Source organism: Syzygium oleosum, unplaced genomic scaffold (genome assembly GCF_021117445.2).
Source record: "Syzygium oleosum isolate NSW1041296 unplaced genomic scaffold, Sole_v2.1 Sole_v2.01, whole genome shotgun sequence".
Taxonomy (NCBI): Eukaryota; Viridiplantae; Streptophyta; class Magnoliopsida; order Myrtales; family Myrtaceae; genus Syzygium; species Syzygium oleosum.
This window is the reverse complement of record NW_026607485.1, coordinates 23,621,060-23,637,174: the sequence shown is the minus strand read 5'-3', so window position 1 is coordinate 23,637,174 and position 16,115 is coordinate 23,621,060. Positions and strand designations below refer to the sequence as shown.

General features: G+C 41.6%; 3 protein-coding genes and 2 long non-coding RNA genes across 5 annotated transcripts; 4 read left to right on the top strand and 1 right to left on the bottom strand.

The window, feature by feature from the left end:
- The first annotated feature begins 795 nt into the window (after positions 1-795).
- On the top strand, positions 796-6,291 carry LOC115676124 (uncharacterized). The gene is made up of 9 exons (XM_030598999.2): positions 796-1,299; positions 1,953-2,102; positions 3,003-3,217; positions 3,323-3,393; positions 3,533-3,680; positions 4,027-4,216; positions 5,311-5,469; positions 5,590-5,678; positions 5,897-6,291. The coding sequence occupies exons 1-9, from the start codon at positions 942-944 to the stop codon at positions 5,993-5,995; spliced, it is 1,479 nt and encodes a 492-aa protein (XP_030454859.1). The 5' UTR covers positions 796-941; the 3' UTR covers positions 5,996-6,291.
- Positions 6,292-6,585: 294 nt separating this feature from the next.
- LOC115676123 (linoleate 9S-lipoxygenase 6-like) lies at positions 6,586-11,928 on the bottom strand. The gene is made up of 8 exons (XM_030598998.2): positions 11,700-11,928; positions 10,216-10,496; positions 9,898-10,138; positions 9,299-9,637; positions 9,118-9,203; positions 8,466-8,854; positions 7,991-8,254; positions 6,586-7,597 (listed from the first exon to the last, which is right to left on the bottom strand). Exons 1-8 carry the CDS (start codon positions 11,926-11,928, stop codon positions 6,832-6,834), a joined length of 2,595 nt encoding a protein of 864 aa, XP_030454858.1. The 3' UTR covers positions 6,586-6,831.
- On the top strand, positions 7,209-7,855 carry LOC130139253 (uncharacterized). Its single transcript, XR_008817425.1, has 2 exons — positions 7,209-7,341; positions 7,429-7,855. It is a non-coding gene; the product is annotated as an uncharacterized LOC130139253 (long non-coding RNA).
- On the top strand, positions 10,490-12,108 carry LOC115676125 (uncharacterized). The gene is made up of 2 exons (XR_008817426.1): positions 10,490-11,398; positions 11,720-12,108. It is a non-coding gene; the product is annotated as an uncharacterized LOC115676125 (long non-coding RNA).
- A 2,408-nt stretch (positions 12,109-14,516) lies between these two features.
- On the top strand, positions 14,517-15,292 carry LOC115676262 (uncharacterized). The gene has a single exon (XM_030599140.2). The coding sequence runs from the start codon at positions 14,574-14,576 to the stop codon at positions 15,075-15,077; it is 504 nt and encodes a 167-aa protein (XP_030455000.1). The 5' UTR covers positions 14,517-14,573; the 3' UTR covers positions 15,078-15,292.
- The last annotated feature ends 823 nt before the right edge of the window (positions 15,293-16,115 follow it).

Genomic DNA, 16,115 nt, shown 5'->3' with positions numbered 1-16,115 from the left:
GTGCAGTAATTAAACCTCTATTAGCTTTGTTGTTTTTCCTTGTATCCCAACCAAGTGACTGCTTTAGTTAGACAGAGATTTTGCCCTTCGGTGCTGGGAATGGGAAAAGTAGTATTTGCAGAGCCTTTTTTGGGCCAAAATCATGAAATTATGCTCTATACTGTCTGATGAAAGAGCTGGTTATCTCTAGAGTTTCTTTGATGTCCTCTCTCCTAGTTTTCTTCCGGTCTGGAAGCTGAATACAAGTGACAACGGCTATAACATGTTTTCAACTGTCAATAGTCAATCGACTCGTTGCGCCAAATTCATCATTATGGAACTATGTGTGGGCACTTTTCTATACATCTAGCACATTTATAGCTCGTGATCTTGAATTCTTCTTGACATTGGCCATCTTTTGAATGGAAGTTGAGATTCAACAACCTGGTCATGTACCCCGCGCCGGAGGGCTGGAGGGCTGGACCGTATACATAAATTATTCAAATTAACGGACAATACAGCCTAAGAATGCACTCAAAGAATAGTGTGAAATGATGTTTTTGTACTGGAACATACTCTATTTGTACGGGAAAGATTCAAAATCTATGTCTTCATCGTGATAAATTCACTGCGAGCCAATGTCTTCTCTTGGAAAGAAAGCAAGCCATGCCTTCGTTTCGAGGATATACTTTGAAGTCAAGGGTTAAAGCGAAAAACTTCTTCTACCTTTTGGCAGGCAAATCGCAATTTTCCTTTAAGGAGGGAGTGGATGTGTAATTACCCAAAATAGTGGGAATCAGTTAGCACTTATCACGGGCATTTCCACGAATAGGTTTCAGACAAGTCCATTTTGATCATTGACAAAGCGTCAAACAGTTGACCTGTACCGTGCGAACGGAAGGCGCAGTTGACACGAGAAACAGAGGACGATCACATCAAGTAGCTCGAAGGTCTCCCTGCAAATGGCCTCCATACCCACGTATCATCCCGCCGCTCAACCCCACCTTAAACCCTCGTCCTCCTTAGTTTCTCCGAGACCACCTCCATGCACTCTGGCTCTGCGCTCGAGCCTCTTCGGATCCAGGATCCCCGTCAATCTATGCACTACCCGGACTCCCTTGAATGGACCAACCGGCGAACGGCTCGGGCGTGTTCGTGTCGGCTCGAAGCCGGTAGTCGCATCCCAACATTCTTTCGATGTCGTGATTGTCGGGGCCGGCATCATCGGGTTGACCGTTGCCCGGCAGTTGCTGCTCGAGTCGGACCTGTCCGTCGCCGTCGTCGACAAAGCCGTCCCTTGTTCCGGTGCCACCGGGGCAGGTAGTTTCTTGGGCTTTCTTCGGTTTGGCAACTCTGGATGACTAGTTTTATGGTTGATTAAGTATGTCTTCATGCATTGAGGGAAGAGGGTAAAAAGAAAAAAACTGGGTTCATGCTTACAGTGATCCACAGATGAAAACGACCTTAAAGCGTGAAGTGCGAGCAGCAATTTGCAAACATTTGCAGGAGAGACAAATTCTAGCTTGGAGCTTTCTTGGATAACAAGCTTCAAACCCAAATTGTTGCCAACTTTTGATTGCCGCGTGTGTGATTGATCTGAATCGTGATACTTGGTTTTTGGCGCTGTTGGTTCGCAGCGAGGAACAAATATTTATGGTTTTTATGCAGCTGTTTCTAATTAGTGTTCAGTGTACGTATCACATAAAACATGATCGTTTAAAGAATTGGTGCTTAGTTAAACAAGTTGTACTGTTGTTCACTAAGGTGGTCTATCATTTTATTTTGACTTATGTACTTTGGTGGCCATCCTGAAATTCTGGTTTCTGTGTATTCCTCTAGCTCACACTTGTGAAATGGTGTTGGAATTGCTTGAGCATTTGAGGTTTTAAAATGTATTAGGTGGGTGCAAATTTCTTTTTCTAATTGGTCGTAGGATGTCTTTGGCTTCTATTCGGCTTTTGAGCTGAATGTAGGGCAGGGCTATATTTGGATGGCTCCCAAAACCCCAGGATCGGACATCTGGGAGCTGGCGCTGAGAAGTCATCAACTGTGGGAAAGTTTGGCAGAGAACATACATGATCAAGGCTTGAACCCTCAAGAAGTGTTGGGATGGAAAAAGACCGGTAAACAACTAGTCCTGTCTGTGTATTATAAGACTCCCGACTGCCCTCTGTGGAACAACTTCATTTCTTTTACGGCTTTCATTTACCTTGACAATCACGTCTGCTCAGATTGAATGAGACAAAAGCAGAGGGGGTTTGTTTTTTTTTTATTTACTTTTAGTCTATATAAAACCATTGTTTCGTGGCATATAATCATCAGTCTAATTTGATTAGCTCGACTTTCAGAAATTTCGATGTTACTTCAGCATATATTTTAGTGCAAATGGTCCAGAGATGTCATTAACATGGAGGTGTTGGCATTAATTTAATGGATCTGCTTAATGTAGAAAGTGCTCAAATGCAAAGCAGTAAAAAGCCATGATATTGGCAATTGGTGGATATATATACTTCAGTTGCCCTAGCAGCGCAAAACAGCAGCAGTTGTTTAACATCTAGTATTATGCAAGAAATGAAAATTAATTGTGTAAGGATTGCTTATTTTTCAACATGACGGTGTTAGTTTTAACAAGGAGGTGTTAGCATTAATTTAATGGATCTGCTTGATGTACAAAGAGTTCAAAGGCAAAGCAGCAAAAACCCATGATATTGGCAATTGGCGGATGTATATGCTTCATTCGCACTAGCAGTGCAAAACAGCAACAGTGGTTTAACTTCTAGTATTATGCAAGAAGGAAAATAAATCTTGTAAGGATTGCTAATTTTTCAACCACTTATTAGTCTTGCAGAACAGAAATAGTTCTGAATCATCTGAGAAATCGCATCTTCCTTTAACTTAGTGATAGAGTAGTTATATCGATATTGCATGGTGTAAAAAACTCGTGGATATCTGATGATGCAAGTAGTTTTTTGCTTTAAAAGATTATCTGGATTCATGCAACCGTATCGGATTTCTGTTTACAGGAAGCTTGCTAGTTGGTAAAACTGTTGAAGAGTCAGCCCTATTAGAGAGGAGAGTGAAGCAACTTTCCGAAGCGGGAGTGGAAGCAGAATTTTTGTCTAGCCATGAGTTACTCTTGGAGGAACCAGCCCTTTCTGTTGACAAAGAAAGTGGGGCTGCTTTGCTGCCCAATGATTGCCAATTGGATGCTCATCGAACAGTAGCATTTGTTGAAGAGGTTTATATGAATATCCTCTAATATATTACTAATAGCATTTTCTTTGCTCAATCCTTTATTGTTTTCCATTTTTGCGCTGTCTTTCTAAAAGTGTATCATATGTAGGGCAACAGACAATTTGCGTCTAGAGGCAGGTATGCGGAGTTTTATCATGATCCGGTAATATCTTTGTTAAGGTAATTGTTCTCGTCATCCTTTTCCTCTTCATCAGACTTCAATACTTACAAAGAGGTCTCTCTTATGGAAATCCGAGTGGATTCTAGACATGTAACTAATTAGATGTTGAGGGTGACAGTTGGAATGTTAACCCTGCAGATCTGGCAAAAATGGTGAAGTAGAAGCTGTTTTAACTTCCAAAAGCACCTTCCACTGTAAGAAGGCTGTTGTTGCAGCTGGTTCCTGGACTGGATCTTTGATGAGAGAATTGGATATCAGGGTGGATGTTCCTGTAAAACCCCGAAAGGTTCACCTTGTGCTCTTAAGATGTGAATGTCGTTTTTTTGCAAGACAAAAGCCTTTTCTACATATTTTCATGCACAATAACTGACGCTAGCAATGCATACCTTTTACATGAGACTCGGTATCTTTCTCCTTGTGATGGGAATATCTTTGCTTCCAGACGAGCTGTAATCTTTTAAGTGGTGGCATACCTAGGTGTTAAGTTACTGAGTTCTGATTTTGAAAGCTATGATAACTTCCTGTAATACTCAAATAAATCCTGTGATTTTGTTCTGAAATGTTGAATATTAGTAAATATCTTACATTTCTACCTTTTGTGAGATTCTCTTTGAACTTGGTCTGAACGACAGGGTCATCTGCTTGTGCTGGAGGACTTCGATCCGATTCGACTGAATCATGGCCTTATGGAAGTTGGTTATATTAGTCATCAACAGATGATGCAGCATTCCAGTGTTTCAGCTGCAGGGCTCAGTAATGATGAGGAGATGTTGTCCATCTCAATGACAGCTACAACAGACGCTATGGGAAACTTAATTCTTGGTACATTTAATTTTGTTCTCTGGTTCAAATAGCATACTTCAATCTCCGTTAGGAAATGAAGGAAATATATCCTAGCTCTTCAGTGCTAATTGATGAAAGTCAGTGGTGTTCTTTTTCCTGTTTTGCTTGCTTAGTATGTTGAAGGCAGGGCTGTTAGTGGGATAGGGAGGACAGGTGAAGTAAAAACACAGATTGGGTTTTTATTGAAGGGTTTGTGCTGCCACTGGGTCCACTATTTTCCATTGAAATTTGAAAGTGTGCAAAGAAGTCATGGAGTGGTCTTAAATAGACTTTAAATTTGTTTTCAATTCCAGCCTCTCTTGGCCGAACATAAAAATGAAAAAATTTAAAACAACTACAAGCGGCACCTAAATACAGATGAAAAAAAGAGCCCAGCCTGATATTTTTACTAGTAACTGCCTAAAGGCATGTTCATTTAAGTTCAATTCTTGCTTCGAAATCGGAAAGAAGAGAGAAAGAATTGAGGCGAATGGTCTTGAGATGAGATGAAATAGTTGATTAATGGTGTTAAACACATGGAGATGCCGGTGAGTTGAGAATGAAGCTTGGGGCTTGAGAGGAAGTTGGTAAAGAGTTCTTTCATGTGGTCAATCTTATCTGTCGCCCATTGTACTGTTTTTTTCTTTGTATGTTAGTATAAGAAAGTTCCTTCTTCGTAAGCACCTCTTTTCATTTGTTGGTCAAACAAAGTTACATAGTTGAAAAGAGGATAAATCTAATGATGATTTCCATGATTCCTATTGTGGTGTTACCTTCATTTACCCTTCTTGCAATGTCCTTTAATATTGTTGTATTGGATTTCAGATTGATATAATGACAAGTCATTAATTTCTCTGAAGATTTGTGACTGCAAGGATTTCATTTTGCAATTGAAAGGCTTTCTTGATGCTTGTAGATGTACTTTAAACCTTTTAGCAGGATGTTTCTGCGATTTTCTATTTTCCAGTTCTTCCAACTTCCCTCTTTTCATGCCACTTCTCATTTCTAAACGATTTTCTGTTTTAAGGGCTTTTAACAGGCCATATTGTAGTTGCAAAACATTCTTCCCTTTCTTAGATGAGCTGCCTTTACAGGGAGTAGCCGTCAGTTTGTTGGATTCAGCACCAAAGCAGATGCTTCGATCATTGACAGCATCTGGAAGAGGGCACAAGAATTCTTCCCAAAACTGAGAGAAATGAATTTAGCTGAAATCGGCGAGAACAGAAAAGTGAGGATCGGGTTACGCCCATATAGTAAGTCAATTGGTTGCATTCCGCGACTTTAGAAGATTTACAACCCATTATATACATTTGATATTGCCAGAAGTTGATTGGTAGAGCTAATTTTTTTGCCCATCCAATTTCTGGTCTCAGTGCCCGATGGGAAGCCAGTAATTGGATCTGTGCCTAGTCTGTCGAATGTCTTCCTTGCTTCAGGGCATGAAGGAAGTGGACTTTCTTTGGTAATGCCTACTTTCTCTCTTTCTATTGAAGTTATTATAAGACTAGAATGTATTGAACTTTCATTTTCGCTGGTGCTTAATAGTCTTATGATCTTTTGATATGTTCTACTTCCTGTTGCAAATGCCAGTGATTAATCTGTCAATCAACAACAGAATGCTGTATCAGCAATTTGATGAAGTACTATATTAGGGATTACAAGTTCTAGTTCATTTGGCAGGCTCTGGGGACCGCTGAAATGGTTGCTGATATGGTTTTGGGAAACCAGGGAAAAGTTGATTTTGCACCTTTTGCAGTTGAAGGTCGATGTTGCCGATAGATGACAGAAATGGGGAGAACGGAAGGACATTTCAGCTCCTAGTTTGTCGTCATTAGTCTGCTGGTGTTTCAATGTCATGTCTCGATATCTAGGAAACATAGCAGACCCTTAAAAAATCAGGCTGGAGGTTGTAATTGTATTAAGGTGTTTGGAAATTTTGCTTCATTTGCAAATCATTCTCAATGTTGGTTTCTTTCAGATCATCAAGGCGTACCCTCTTTTTGCTGCACTGACTCTGAAACAAATTCCTGAACATTTATAAATTTTAATGGCAGCTATATGTTCTATTGCGACGAGTTCGTTAACTGTCATCTAAAGGCTGCTTTATTCATGTTATTATGGTGCTATATTACCCAATAGGGACTGAAGGGTATGTGTCGGAAAATCGGATGCATCGAAGGAAAAGTTGATATGTAGGTTTGCATCTGCAAGCAGGGGAGTTTTGTAATAGAGCGATTCTTTGCATGATTCTGATATATCTAATCCACTTGGAAAGGTGAGCAGTAGAGCTAATTGAGGGCTGCCATCTGTTAGTCTCGTTTTGTCTTTCACTTTTCAAACCTAACGCGGTTGACTCTGGCCAAAAGAAAGAAAAGAAACCGACAAGGTTGACCAATAAATTACAATACAACACCAACAAGAACAGCAATCACAAATACAGCCTTTGTGCAACTCAGGCCTTCGTTCTGCATTCTTGCGTGATCTGAGGTTATCTTCATCATTTTGGCTATTTCTATGTGGAATGAGTAGGCATCCCATGATGGCTTCTAATGTTTTTTGTTCTCCAGGGAAGCATTTCATGCAAAATATTCATATTGTTTCTGTTAAACATTTGATCAAATGGATATGCTGTTAGGAATCCCCTTCCCAATTATCCCCGCTGTGGATCTGTCATCCGTTATAACAGGAAGGAGAAGCTCGTAGGGGATTTTGGCAGGTCCACCTCTGTTCCTGAGTTCTGGATTTTTGTTCCTTTCTCTTATTCTACCTTGTATGTCTCTTAGATTCCTTTTGAACTTCATAAATAATTGGTGAACCTCTTCCTTATCAGTCCACTGTACCATCGAACTCTGGCCCAAGTATTCTTCATCTGAAGTGTGCTGCGACAGAACTTCCATCAATGCTATCCAAAGGTTCATCTCAGACCTTCTGGGTAACATTTTGATGAAGTATCTGTCAGTGTCCCGAAGCAACTCAGCAAATTCAAGAGTACCTTCGCTTGGAATGAATTTTCTACAAATTGTGGGACGGTTTGGAGGGTAACCAGCATAGGCATATTGGCCGAATGCTACTGATGCATGAAGGGCTGATGAAGTCCATATAAGAGTGGTGAGAGCCTCAATGAGGTCGGTGAGATTTTTCATTTCATACCATTTCTCATGCTTCTTATCTCCATGACCCACATTTCTGATTTCAGACCACCATGCTTGCAGCTCTTCATCCGACTGGATATGGCCATCTTGTTTGTAAAACACGGAGCAGAAATCAGTAACCCACATCTTGATAGCAATCCATATATCAAGTCCATCTTCACCATAGGGGTAATCGTGGAAGATCAGCTTAACACCGGTTGGGCTCTCTAGATCTTCTATAGCCATGCCTCTGAAAAATTCTTGGCGGATAATGATCTGTGTTTGAACATGCTAATATATATTCTAAACTATTTATTAGTTAGATACCATGCTATGTGGGGAATAAATGACGAACTAGGTTGTTATTATGATTGTTATGTTATAAATGGAACATCCCCAGTGCTCAGTTCACTCTTGTAGTAGATCTTCATGTCTAGTCAAAGTACTTTACTCTCTCCATTCTGTTAATTACAAAAAACGTATTATTGATTTGATCTGTTGTTCTCAACTTTGGTACACTGGAAATAAGAGATCTCCTATACTCCCTTAACATTTTACGGTATGGACTATCTCCATCCAGCGACTGATGTGATTAAACAAGAAAATGAACAGCGAAAAAGAATCATCTATAAGCAAAGAGTACCTTTTCAATAAGTCTGAAGGGAGGCCTTGTTCGTCAAATCTCCACTCTTTGTAGAGCTTGGATGACAACTCCATTGACACTTCTCCTGTGAAAAGTGTCTTCTCGAGGACTCCTCCTGAGTTTATGAGGATACTCCTAAAGAGTGCATTTATGTGCATGGTGTCTCTGAAGTGTGGACGTAATAGCTGGTGGATTGGGTGCATAGCGCTTAATTGTCTTCTACTGGCAATTATGAATGGCTCAACTATGGCATGGGTATGCAACCTATCATATTGATGTTAGCTGTGAGGTCTTCTTATATTAGAGCCTGATACATATTGCAAATACTTCCCGAAAGATAATTATAAATCATTTGCCTTCATAGATGTGTAATCACTCACCTCGGGCCTTCAGTTGGGAAAAGAAAATGATACTCATCTATGAATGCCAAAAATAGTGTGGCTATTTGAACTTCGGAGAAGATGATGCTACTTACCAATGACTGATTAGTTGATGATGCGCAGAATCATTTGTTGTGACTTGGGTCTTAGCAAGCTGCCATAATGCTGCTTCAATGCCTTCGCTTGCTGGAACAAATACCCTGTGGATCTCCACGCCGCTCGATGAGCCAGGCAAGCTCAGCTCTATTGCCACTGGTTTTAGTGACCCATCTTTACTAGAAAATAATAATGTCCGAGATGCATAAGCACAAATGCCCTTTGTGTTTATTCTGTTGAGGAATGGCATAAGATAATCGTGATGATCCAAGGTGAATATCTTATGTTGACTCATAGCCTGCTCAATAGTCAGGCCATCGAGGTTATGCGCAATATGGGCTACCTCGATTGAACTTCTTACTCCAATTCTGCTATGTGGTGGGAATTCCTGCAAGTTTAAGCCAGTCATAGGCAGCTCAGTTTCTCTTTTCTTGGATCCTGCTCTTTACTATGTACCCTACTTCTGGCATTTTTATAATTTCGACAAAGATTCTAAGTAAAAGGTATGGGCTTCATGTTTGTTTCTATACATGCATGAGTATATCACGCATTTATGCCTGCATGTATCACTTGGTGGATAGGTTACTAGCATTTGTGTAATCATATATCTATTAAACCAACGCTAGAGATCCTAGGTTTTTGTTAACACACCTGCAACCTTTGAATTCTTGCTGGATTTATTCCTGCAATCATTTGCCGGGCGAACTCACGATCATCTTTCCAGGCCCATTTGTTCTCTAAGTATCAAAAGGAACAAATAGGTATGTCACAATTTCTGCATTTTATGTGAAAGATGCCCCAAACTTCAAGTTCCAAGCACAGCTCAAGTTACCTGCTATTATCTCAGGTAGTGGGAATTTTGCTTGGTTAGTTTTTCTGGCATGAATCATTCTTTTAAGTTGCTTATTTGGTGCCATCTTCCTAACTTCATCAGGAATTTTCTCCGCCTGTTGTCCTTGATTGCCAGAAAACACTTCAAGTATCTCATTGAATGAGTCAAAACTGCCTGAATCCTGTCTGATTAAGGATTTCGTCTCTGGTATAATAAAATGTACCGTCGACTGCATTGAATTTGCTAGCAGCTCGAGTAACTTCTTTGGGTGAAGTTGCTCATCAGGAGGGACAAATATATCTAAGTCGATCATTTTAGATTGGCTTTTAGTTTTTGGATCTGTCAGCAAGTGATCAAGTTTTTAAAGTGTGATCAAAACAATTGAAGGGAACACAAAGCAGACATGGGTAAACTATCAATGTCAGAGTCAGATAAATTAGGACCTCGCTGCCTATATTAACCGCAAAAGAAAGCAATAGCTTAGTTTTTGATGGACGACTTAGATTTCCAAGAAGTTACTTTTGTCTTATTTCGGTAATTCTTCTACAAAAACAGTTGCCAGATTCTTGGAGCAAACAAAGGACAGACCAGGATCATACCGTCATTGCTACTAGTGTGTCCTGTTCGAATCCTACGAGGATAAGGATGTGCTTGGGTCCCACCTAGGATGGGTCTTGCATGATCATGACCTTTGTCAGCATTACCAAGATCATCATAGTGATCGTATTCATATATCCTCTCCCATTCCTTCCTCTCTCCCGTACCATCTCCCCTCAAGCTATGAAGTTCCTGTCTTCTCAGTTCTACCATAGCTGCTGGTGTTTGGTGTGGAAGATAACTCTATCATGAAGATGGACTTGAGAGCTTTATTTCCATATGATGGCAAAAGAAACTAACTTAGCATATGAATAACTTACAGTATTGGAGAAGAAAATTCTGTCTTTCTTTGTTCTTCTAGCAGGATATACCCATGATTGGCATTCAAAGTGGATGATCTCAACACTTGAGACCTCAAAGGTGGCAGACTGGAGGAAGAATTTATGCTTATGCCTATTGATTATGAGGAAAGCTCCTGGAATTCCAAATTCTGCTTCCACTTTGAACTTTACACTGTACATGGTGATGTTGAGCTGTTTGTCTTTCGTAGTCTTTACATGCCTGAGAATTTCTTTCTTGCTCAACTTCCCTTTGCCAGTATCTGTCAATCAACAAAGATGAAAAATATCAGCTGCAAATTCAAACATCTCAGAAGCTGCTACTTCATGGGTTGTTCGGCTCCAATAACCCAACAATTCATTTTTGCTTGTTGCAGATGTAACTTTACCAACTTTAAGCTCCTTCTATTTTAAGCTGCCAAATCCAGATCTCATTTTGTAATTGTGAGTGATCTAGCTTTGTCTGAAGAATAAGTCTTATATTAACTATTTTGTCACCTCTTCCCTCATCAAGCTCCTAAATAATAGAGATTTGGCAGTGGTCCTGGAAACTTGGTCACAGATCGAAAGCGCATCCAGTGAAAAATACATAGCAATGGCCCGAAAAAGAAGGAAGAAATAGTTCTTCAAGGACGAGGGTTCTATGTTGCTCAGATTTTCAAGATACATCCTCTGCTCTTGTATTTGCCACTATCACCAACTACGTAAACTTTGAGGAGATAAATTACAGGAAAATGGCACAGTATTATAGGAGAAAGGAATTGGAATGGAAGTCGTGTTATTTGCTGAACTCCAAGGTGCATCTTGCAGACTCCTTTCTCAATCCAGAATATGGATACAAAGTTTTCCTGGCCGTTTTAAAATTACATCGGAAAGTCTACGAAGACATTAACTTCAGACTTGCATTATTTCATAGACTGGCGAAGATGCTCTGCACAGTTTGATTTGAATATTCCTTTTCTGCTACATGTTTGATTTTCTTCAGGAGAAAAATCCCACTTTCAGAATGCAACATTAACAGGTCGTATTTACTGAAATCCTCAGGTGATTGTCTGTGAGAATTATAATTAACAGCTGGAAGGACGAGCTGAAGGTGGGCTGGTGGCTCAAGGAGGGAAGATAGAGACCGACTATTGGGTCCTTCATCATGTAACACCTACGTGAGGTCAGAAGAAGCAATTCTCGTGATTGATGCTAAAAAGACACGAGTATAAGCATGGTACCCAGAACCCGTGAGAACATGGAAAGAAACTAAAACATATTTTAGTGTCAACCAATCCTTCTCAGCCTTGAGACTATATTGATCTCTCTCTCTCTCTCTCTCTCTCTCTCTCTCTCTCTCTCTCTCTCTCTCTCTCTATCTATAAAACTATATATAACTACATATAGGGAATTGAAGCAGTCTCATGCCTTCTGAGTATGAATTGCATTCATATGGCAAGTTGATGTGTCCTACTTTTACTTACTCAGGTCAACCTCGGTGCAGCTGCAAAGTTGAACGGAAGCTGATTTACCGGGTCCTGAATTCCCTGGGTCTGCCACGATGACAATTTCTCCATTGATCATTCTTGAGGGAATAGCAGCTCCCATAATTAAACGGTCAGTCATTTTGCTGTGAACGGAGTTCAGGTACTTCGTGATGCGAAGAGTTAAGGGAAGCGGTTTCTTTTTGGTTGTACTCATGGTCTTTCTCATGATTTGTAATGTACACTGGAATGACTGTGAAGAAGCATTGGGAACTTGAGCATCAAAGTTAACATAAAGACATTCTGATCTTTAGCCTTTAGCTATGCCTCGGATCCATTGCTTGTCTCTGAGGTTTCTTCTTTGGCACTCATAGAAATATTCCTAGCTCAGCAGATGTTCCTTTCTCCATTCTCTTTTAATTTGATTTTGCAAATCTTGCACCAGAAGGGAAAAAGAAAAAGGATGAACAAAACCTGCAGATTATCTGTACAAAATTAGATGATTATATTCACTGAAAAACTTTGGTGAGGCACTGAGGCTCCTTGATTTTGAAGGGTTACTCAGCTTTTTTCTAAATGGAAAATTGAGGGGATTGATCTCTGCACATGAAAACCAAACTTGCAGGGCTCTGTTGAAGACTAAATTGGGATTTGGGATGGAGAGCATGCACATCATCATCATCATCATCATCATCTAGTTCTCCTGAATTCTTGAATAAAAGCACTTAAATGGAAAACAAAAATCACCTTCATTGCTTCCCATATCAAATACCTCTTCGCATTTCAAAACCTACAATTATCATCCGCACTTCATATATAGGATTTCAAAACCTACAGATCACCACTAGTAAAAATGTTAAAAAATTACTCAGCGAATTAGATGCTGGCCCAATTCCTTAAAAAATCCTCAACTTTAGCCTTTGTCCCAATTATATACCAAATTTTTTTTTATCTCATAAAAAACCCCAAACTTTCACTTTTGTCCCAAATCTACCCCATTAACTTTTCGTCCAATTTTTTAATATTATTTTTTCGAATTTTTTTATTTTTTCTTTTCTTTTCTTTTTCCTTTCCTTTTCTTTTTTTTTTTTGTTTCACCTTCAACCTCTGGCCGATCGCCGGTCCGGCGACCGGCCAGAGGCGGGGGCCGGCGAGGCTCGGCCTCGTCGGCATTGGGCGAGACCGACCTCGCCAATAGCCGGTGGGGCTGAGCCTTGCCAGCCACGGCGAGGCTCGGCCTCGCCCAGCAACGGCGAGGTTTAGCCTCGGCCGACCTCGCCGTTGCTGGGCGAGGCCGACCTCGCCAGTTGCCGGGCGAGGCCGACCTCGCCAGTTGCCGGCGGGGCCGAGCCCTTGCCGGTGCCTCGCCATGGCCGGTGAGGCTCGGCCCCGCCGGCCGGGCGAGGCTCGGCCTCGCCGTTCTTGGACTAGGCCGACCTCACCGATTCTGCCGGCGGGGCCGACCTCGCCAATAGCCGGCGGGCCGAGCCTCGCCACCACGGCGAGGCTCGGCCCCGCCGGCTATTGGCGAGGTCGGCCTCGCCCAACGCCGTGGTGAGGCCGAGCCTCGCCGCGCGGCCGGCGTGGCCGAGCCCTCGCGATCTGGCGAGGCTCGGCCCCGCCGACAAACCGGCAAGGTCGACCTCGCCCGGAACGGCGAGGTTTAGCCTCGCGTTGCCGGCGGGGCCGAGCCTCGCCATGGTTGGCGAGGCTCGGCCCCCGCTGCTATTGGCGAGGTCGGCCTCGCCCGGCCGGCGGGGCCGACCTCGCCGCCCCCCCCTCCTCTGGCCGGTCGCCGGACTGGCGACCGGCTAGAGGTTGAAGGCGAAACAAAAAAAAAAAAGAAAAGGAAAGGAAAAAGAAAAGAAAAGAAAAAATTCGAAAAAATAAAAAATAATATTAAAAAATTGGATGAAAAGTTAATGGGGTAGATTTGGGACAAAATCGAAAGTTTGGGGTTTTTTATGAGATAAAAAAAAAGTTTGGGATATAATTGAGACAAAGACTAAAGTTGAGGGTTTTTTAGGTAATTGGGCCAATGCTGTGAATTTCCAAACTTTCACAATACACCCAGAGCATTGGGGCTTTTTTCTTTCATTATGAATTTCAAAAAATCATTTTCATTGCTTCTCATATCAAATACCCTCCTCATATTTCAAAATTTACAATAATTATTCATACTTTCTATAATGAAGTTCATAATCCACAAAGCGCCACTAGTCGAAACATTATAAAATTACTCATTGAATTAGATGCTATGAATTCCATAGCATCGGAGCTTTTCATTATGAATTTCTTTACCAAGATGTTATGAATGTCAAAATTACAAAGATATACCCATAGCATTGGAGCCTTTTTCTTTTTTCTTTTTTTTCTTTTGTTATGAATGTCCATTACCAAAATGGGAACTTGCAGTGGGATTTTGTATTCTTTTTTATTTTGCTCTTCCTTTTGTTATGATTGTCTAACTTAAACTCCTTTCATTATGAATTTCCACACTGAGAAATCTATTGCTAAACACAAATTATAACACATCACGACACAATACGTTGAAATTATACCTCAATTATAAGGGCGACACAAAATAATAAATCAAGTATATTTAGCCGAAATGAAATCAGAAAACTCCATTCATATGAATCATAGACATAACATTTATTTTTTCCTTCCTGCCTTCCTGAAATTGAAAAATGCAACACATTTTTGAAAAAAAAAAATATGGATTTCAACGGGAAATTCCAAAAATGGGCTTTTCGTTTCACACATCGAAACTCCCCAAAAACGCAGCGTTTTTGCTCTACTACTACCGTGCCACCACGGACCGACCCTTCATAAAGCAAAAGTCGGCTCACCGAACGTCGGAGCCGTACGACAATGGCGATTTCGACTCTCCAGAAGCTCTCCGCCGCCGCCCGCCGCCTCCGGCCGTCGCTCTCCTCCCTCAGGCCCATCATCCTCGCCAGGTCCTCCGCCACCTTGTCCCACCCTCCCTCCCCCTCCTCCTCCACCTCCGCCAAAGTCTCCGATCGCATCGTCAAGCTCTCCGCGATCGACGTCGACGGCTACAAGCGCGAGGTCGTCGGCCTCGCTGGCCAGACCCTCTTGAAGGCCCTGACTAACAGCGGCCTCATCGACCCGGCGTCGCACCGGCTGGAGGAGATCGACGCCTGCTCCGCGGAGTGCGAGGTCAACATCGCGCAGGAGTGGCTCGAGCGGCTCCCCGCGAGGAGCTACGACGAGGAGTACGTGCTGAAGAGGAACTCCAGAGCTAGGGTTCTGAACAAGCACTCGAGGTTGGGGTGCCAGGTGGTGCTCACGAAGGATCTCCAAGGTATGGTCGTCGCCGTTCCCGAGCCCAAGCCCTGGGATATCCCGTAAGTTAGGGTTTTTCGACAGGGGTTACCTTGTGATTTGGTGGTGGTTGGTGTTTTGGGTGAATAATGAGGACAATGTTCTGGAAGAAACGGTCTGTTTCGTATTTTTCTTGTCAATTTGGGATTCGCCGACATCGGAATTGAATTTCGCTATTCAGACATACATGCTGATGTTTCAGTACGAGGATAAAAGGATTTTCCCTCTCTGGTTTGATTACATTTCAAATGATCCAATTCGGTTGTTCATTACGTTTTAGAGATGCTTCATTTGGTGATAGAAATGAAGCTGGCTCTCCATTGATCACTTATTAGTGGTTGGTGAGGAAAACTGTCGGGACAAGCTTGCGAACACGAAATTTCAGTCGTATCTTGATTTTCACCATAATAGTCACTACTTTTAAGAGCAAGCAAACTCTTTACAATTAGACATTGTTGTCATATGATACCTGAGATTCTCATTGAACCAAAATTGATCGGCTTGAAATGGCACTTAGCCAAGCGATGTGGTTTTAAGGACGGGAGTGATGCATTTGCCATATAGAGCTTTCGTTCTTGTGTCCTCATAGATATTGGCATGAAGACGATATGTGAGCATTTTATTAATTGGGTGATGGTTGATAAGTTATATATTTCTGCATTATCAAGCTACTAGCAGAAATTGGATGGTGCATTGCGACAGGCAATAAGTATTGCTTGCCTAGGGTAGACTTGTAATTTAAACTTCCTACATTAAGATTCAAGTGCTTAAGTGATGCCTCCCAACTCTTCCAACTTATGCAGCAAAGATTCTGAGAATTATGTGGGATGTGATCTTCATGAAGCAGTGTGAGAAGGTCCATTCATGCACTACTTGCAATTTGTTTAATTACTAGTAATTGCTCTTGCTATGGTTTTCTTTTCTGTAGGCATAGCAAAAAGTAATGCATATCATCTGATTGAAATGTTGAGACCTTGCCTATCCCATATTCCTGGTAAATCATGATGTTCAGTTTATGTTGTCTTTTCTGCTGTGGGTGGCTGGGACTTCTGTTTTGGATCATAA

Coding starts and splice junctions, on each gene's coding strand:
- LOC115676124 (XM_030598999.2), top strand. CDS start 942: ATGGCCTCCATACCCACGTATCATCCCGCCGCTCAACCCCACCTTAAA. Junction 1,300..1,952: donor TTCCGGTGCCACCGGGGCAG/GTAGTTTCTTGG, acceptor AGCTGAATGTAG/GGCAGGGCTATATTTGGATG. Junction 4,217..5,310: donor TATGGGAAACTTAATTCTTG/GTACATTTAATT, acceptor CTGCCTTTACAG/GGAGTAGCCGTCAGTTTGTT.
- LOC115676123 (XM_030598998.2), bottom strand. CDS start 11,928: ATGAGAAAGACCATGAGTACAACCAAAAAGAAACCGCTTCCCTTAACT. Junction 9,638..9,897: donor ACACACTAGTAGCAATGACG/GTATGATCCTGG, acceptor ACTTGCTGACAG/ATCCAAAAACTAAAAGCCAA. Junction 8,255..8,465: donor CATCAACTAATCAGTCATTG/GTAAGTAGCATC, acceptor TCAATATGATAG/GTTGCATACCCATGCCATAG.
- LOC115676262 (XM_030599140.2), top strand. CDS start 14,574: ATGGCGATTTCGACTCTCCAGAAGCTCTCCGCCGCCGCCCGCCGCCTC.